The sequence below is a fragment of the Choloepus didactylus genome, chromosome 8, assembly GCF_015220235.1.
Source record: "Choloepus didactylus isolate mChoDid1 chromosome 8, mChoDid1.pri, whole genome shotgun sequence".
NCBI classification, from domain to species: Eukaryota; Metazoa; Chordata; class Mammalia; order Pilosa; family Megalonychidae; genus Choloepus; species Choloepus didactylus.
This window is the reverse complement of record NC_051314.1, coordinates 55,311,405-55,317,344: the sequence shown is the minus strand read 5'-3', so window position 1 is coordinate 55,317,344 and position 5,940 is coordinate 55,311,405. Positions and strand designations below refer to the sequence as shown.

Sequence of the window (5,940 nt, the reverse complement as noted above, 5' to 3'; positions counted from 1 at the left end):
TCTAGGCCTACATGCTTTGATGAAAGAAGTCACCATACTGGAGAAGCTCATGCAGAAAGGAAATGCAGCCTCCAGCCAACAGAGAGTGAGGAACTGAGCCCCTCAGTCCAACAGCTTGGAAGCAGATCCTTTTCTGCTGAGCCTTCAGATGAGACCTCAGTCCTGGCCAATGCTTTGAGTGCAGCCTTGAGAGGGACCTTGACTCAGAGGATCCAGCTAACCTGCCAAGATTTCTGACTCACAGTAACTGTGAGATAATAAGTGAGTGTTGTTTTAAAGTGCTAAATTTTGTGATAATGTGTTATATGGCAATAAATAACTAATACAGTAAAGGATTAATGAAACATTTGTATTTCTCCCAAATCTTTTAATGTGTAACTCAAGCATTCATTTAATAAATACTTATTGAGTCTTCTTTATCAAGGCTGGCAAGATCAGAGAAAGACTCTACCCTTCAGAATTCTAGTGGCAGCAAAGAGGTTTTGTTCACAAATAACTATACAACAAGGTAGAAAGTACTAAACCACCAGAAGTGGCTGGAAATGATCCAGCAAGGATTCATGGCAGAAGGGCATTTGAGCTGAGTCTTGACTAGCAGGTTGGACATGTAGAAATAGGCAATGGACTGTATATAAGCAAATACATGGAAGTGAGAATTGTGAGGTTTGTAAGAAAGGCAATAAATAGTACCTTTGGCTACAAGGGTAGGGCACATTCAGGGTATAGGGTGCATGTAGGTAGACAGAATTGAAGAAGTGGGCTGGGATGATGTTGTGAAGCTGGGCCAAGTTCCAAGAGTTGGTACTTCTTTTTAACATTTGTTCAAACTTCATTGCCAAGAACAATACAGTCCCAATTTCCTTTATGAAACTTTCCTCATTCCATAGCTAATACTTTTAAATATTGGGCCAAAGGTAAAAATTTCCTGTACTTTTATCATGTCCCAGTTTATTGAAGATCACTCCTGCACTGTATCTCTCTGAAATGGTTCACTGCATTTTGTAATGTAAATTGAAGACCTGGGTATCACTGAAACTGAGAGATTAAGGCAATCTGTGAAGGATTCTATGCATATTTACTATGGGAATTATTTTGGCCAATGTCTTCATTTGTTTCCAGTGTAGAAATGTCTTCATTTGTTTCCAGTGTAGAAAGAATTAATACAACGTGGTTTTTTTTCCCCTCAAAATGTCACTTGCTTGAAGTATTCTCATTTGTTTATCAGGGTTTGGATGTAGGCCACATGGCTGCAAAATATGTATTTATGTCTAATTTGTATACAGCATTTGCTTATAATTTCATCAAAGGTAGCTGAAATGGCACTCAGCTAGACAATTTTCACTTCTACTTTTACCAGCATGCAATCACTTGGAAAATCCATTCAAGAACATCTTGAGATTAATCTCTTCATAATATCTGTCACTTGCAAAATTCTTTGTAGAGGTTCTCATGGTGCTTCAAAATCTTTCTGCCCACCCAGCAGGATATGGCTCATTTCAAAATCTTTCACATATTATTTTACAGAATAGCACACGCTTACCACCTTCCTCATCTAATGCTAAAAGTTTATTAAGATCTCTGTAATCATTCTTCAATACTATTTAAATGCCCAAAACAACACATAAGTCAAGCATCCTCAGGCATTCAGAGTATCAACAAATAGTGTTTTTGATCTTGTCTCTCTGTCTTGCACTGGGTACATTTTATTACATTTTCGCACACCCAATTCAATGACACCACTATCTAGCAATCATGTCACCATCCCCACACCTTCCCAGCTACACTCTGTTTATAATTCAGTGTCACAGTTTGACTTTTTTTTTCTTTTGATATGATATTTAAGCAGCTGAAGGCATTCATGAGGTTGGGCAGAAGCCACCATCATAACTAGGGTTTGTAATTGATATCTGGGAGACTGCGTCCCTTTTCCCTTCTCCAGAGGTGTCTAATTAGTGATGTCTGCAAGCAGGAGGAGGAGCCCTGACGTCTCCTGAAGCTTTTAAATTGCTTGGATCTTTTCTGTCAGAACAGTTCCATAAAGGTGAAAGACAGTCAGAATGATTTGAGAAAAAAAAAGACTCTTCACACATAGTATTTGCAAGTTACATTCATAATTCTCCAATTAATGTTCAAAATAATTTAGTGGTTTATTTCTCTAAAGTTTGGACATGTAAAACACAAATTTATTCACTTAAAATTATCTTAATTTTTCAACAGAACTCACTTTGGGGTATTTTTAAATAATAAGATCCTTTAATCATTTAAAATTACTTAATTTTACAATACAGTTCCTATTGGATATTTTAAATGTTTCTTTAGGGACTATAATTAGATTTTTTAAAATTATGATTTATAGCCCTATATCTTAAATTCTGCATTACTTGATAAAATTATATAATATTCAAATGGTTCAGAGACCAGCTTTATATCATTCGGTTTTTTTTTTTTTTTTTTTTTAAAGTCCACTTTGTTTAATGTTGTACAAAAATGAGTAGAACCAAAAGTGAATTAAACATCATCACATTTGTTTACGCCACTATCTAGTTCTTCACATTAACTTCACTATTCAAACAGAAAATGGGGGGAGGGGCAATTTAGAGATTGAGAAAGAGATAAAACCAAAAAAAACTTTTCTACCATGTTTATTCTTCTACACTGTATAGCTGTGCTCACAGAGACGGCATCCTTTAGTTCTCCATTGTGCAGAAATTCAGTTGTACATAAAACTGAACCTGCTCAAAAGCTGAGGAAGACTAGATATGATGGGCCCATATCCTGGTGCATTGTCATATAATTCAAACAATGGTGCAGCTACCAGCTTGTAATTTTTAGGGACTGCAAACAAGGCTTTCTCTTGAAGTTGAACCAGAAACAACTTCTTATGTTCCTTAGGCTTTGTAATATGTGCAGGAATATATGGATACTGAGGAGGTTCAAAATTTGTTCTCCACCAGTTACCAATGCAATCATCGATGACCCAGTCTTGCAGGACTCCATCTTGACGACCCAGTATCTCTGTCATTAAACGTTTTAGTCCTTCAACTTCATCTTCTCCTGGGTTAAGTTCACCACCAGGTAATTTGAAGAACGTTGTTCCCAGTTGTAGCAGTAACACATGGGGTAGCCGGTGCTCATGCACAATCAGAACTCCTTCTACAGTCCTCCTCATTCCAATTTTATCAGATTCCTCCCTCATGCGCTGAAATCGGGCTGCAACAGAGCTGTCTTTCTCATAGAGGGGCTCTTTTGTACCAAAAGTATAATTGGTAAGAGGGTACAGGTTAATGTTGCGCTCGAGAGTGAGGGGCTTGGTCTGCTGGATGTACTTGTTGCCGAATTGGTTGACCCCCCGGGGCCAGCCGGTCTGCGAGCGATTGGGAGGCACCACGGACATGCTGGCGAGCACAGGCGCTGATGGCGAACGGAAAAGAAGAGACAGGGGAGACTTTCCCCGTGCAGGTAGCGATTATCTGCGTCCCACTCAGCAGCCACCGCCCGCCATTAACATGAGAGAGCAAGAGCTATATCATTCGGTTTTATTTGATGGAGACCAGATTTGGGAATGGAGCAGAGAGGAGAGAACTTTTAAAATTTGAAATTCAGTCTAACTCAAAGGGCTATATGAGTTTTAAAAAATCATTGACATTCTTTATATTTTTCAAATTATCAAGCAGCTGATTTCATGAAAAGTTTACTTTTAAAAATCTCTTCCTTCTTCAAACACTTAATTTTATTGCTTTGCTTCCAAAGGCACTGTTTTTTAAAAAAAAAGTAGCCTTACTTTGAGACTCTATGATCTTAACTACTGCAATTCTCTTTTAATTTCAACCTACCAAGGTCAAAGGAATATTTGCTTATCATTTTTGCCATGGTAGCATAGACCTCAAATTTCTTGGATAGTTTCCTCACAATATCTCTATTTATTAAATTTAAAATTCATCTATTTATAATATTCAATACAATCCTCTCTTCTTCTATTTTATCTACCTGCCCCCCACAGCTTTTACCTATAATCTCATGTTCTATCCTCTTTAACTTCAATTTTTATATAGTGTTCCATTGTATAATAAAGAAATAAATTAGTATATTCGTATCCATTAATCCCAAGCACATTAATCTATTATCAATTCCCAGAGTCTAAATAATTCAGCAAATTTAAGTTCACTACTAAATTTAGAATAAAGCAGGATGGACTGGTAATCAAGAGACAACATTCCAATATAAGAAGGTAAATTCCAGGAGGGCAGTTACCATGTTATGTTGTTAACTTTTGTATTTTGGGTGGTTAGCAAATGGTCTAGCACATAAAAATCATTCAATAAGTATTTGTTGCATGAATGAACTCTGGGAGGTAAGTACTATCATTTCCCCCATCTTATTGATGAGGTCACTCATTAATAAGTAATAAAGTCACCCAAATCCAAATGGGGTGACCTCAGAGTTCTCATTCTTGATTACTATGCAATACTGTCTCTCAGCTATAAAGGATAGGCATCAAAAAATGCCACTTTTAGAATTAGATTCTGTTAAATATATGAGAAGTTAATTAACTTCACTAAAAAAAAAGTAAGGAAATTTACACCATTACGTGACGATTTTTAAAAAAGTAATATAATATTCTCATACAATCTCATTCAAGCAAGAAAAACAAGGTGAGAATATTAAAGATTCAGACCTTGGAAACCCATTAACATATAATTTCAGCTGTAGCATTTACTTTTACTGAAATGTCAAAGCATTGAAATTGCAAAAATAGTAAATGCATGTGAAAGGGCCCCCTCCTAAGGATATAAAGAAGATTGAGATCAATACTGTTATTACTGCTTGGTTTACATGTCAGAAGAAACATGCAAGGCAAATGCCAAGGAGAGACATTGGAGATCAGAGCACTTAGCAAACAGTTCTATTCATCTCTGAGGTGCCAATGAGTTGGGTCCTAAATACTTTTCTCTCTAGAAAACCTGTGTAGCTAGTTATCATTTTAACAGCTTAAATTTATCTTTTGCACCTTGAGTTGGGTTGCAGATCGCATAATGCTCCATTATGTGGCTGGTAGTCAAGAATCTAATACCAGTTGGTTGCACCTCGATGTCCATGACTGATAAGCCTTGACACTGTTCCATACAAGTTATATGTTTGGTTAGCAAAGCCCCATAGAGTAATGACACTCAAAGCCAGCAGGAATCACTGCAGAGAAGACACACAAAACCAGTTATTGTTCCAGTAGGCAGCATCTGATTTCCTGTGGCTTTAGCTCAAGATTTGAAAGTTTTGAATAATGAAGTCCTAGGGCTCTGGCACAGGATTTCATGAGGCATAAGTGTCTCCCACTGATGGTCGGCCGTAAAGGAGTGGAAGGCTGGGGCATCTCCCCACTGATCCCTGGCAATAGCCTCCATAATTAGTCACAATAGTAGAACAGCTATGGAACTTGGATGATTCCCTGCTCCCCAAATATGGATAAAGCTCCAATCTCAGAAATTTCCTCTTATCTGGGAAAAAGAATTTAAAAAAATAATTTTAGCTACTCATATTACCCAAGTGGGGGATGGATTTTGTATTAGCCAATAGCTAAAAGGATTCCTACATCTTGATTTTTGGAAAATTGGACCTGATTTTAGATGATCAGCATTGCTGGAACTCTATGAAAAGTCCTGAGAAGTGCTCTTGTCCAGGATCAAAAGGACTCTGCACTAAATTGAAAGCAAACTGTGAGAAAGCATTGCTGTGAGCTTCTGATGCTGAACATAAGCTTGAAAGAATGAAGGATGAACACTATCCTAGAATTAAGTAGCTTTTTGAGATTGAGAACAAGGAATCTCAGCTCTGGAAAAACACTTTCTGGACTAGTTCCCCCGTGTAAAGTCTAATGACACAGAAGTCACCTCTGTACTACTGCAAAGCAACCTAGTACCTAACAGTATCTTATCCAGAATAAGA

The 5,940-nt window shown here is 37.3% G+C and overlaps 1 protein-coding gene across 1 annotated transcript; it reads right to left on the bottom strand.

The window, feature by feature from the left end:
* Window positions 1–2,555: 2,555 nt before the first annotated feature.
* Window positions 2,556–3,485, bottom strand: LOC119542420 (cleavage and polyadenylation specificity factor subunit 5-like). The gene has a single exon (XM_037847173.1). It carries the CDS (start codon window positions 3,392–3,394, stop codon window positions 2,711–2,713), a length of 684 nt encoding a protein of 227 aa, XP_037703101.1. The 5' UTR covers window positions 3,395–3,485; the 3' UTR covers window positions 2,556–2,710.
* Window positions 3,486–5,940: the final 2,455 nt, after the last annotated feature.

Coding starts and splice junctions, on each gene's coding strand:
- LOC119542420 (XM_037847173.1), bottom strand. CDS start 3,394: ATGTCCGTGGTGCCTCCCAATCGCTCGCAGACCGGCTGGCCCCGGGGG.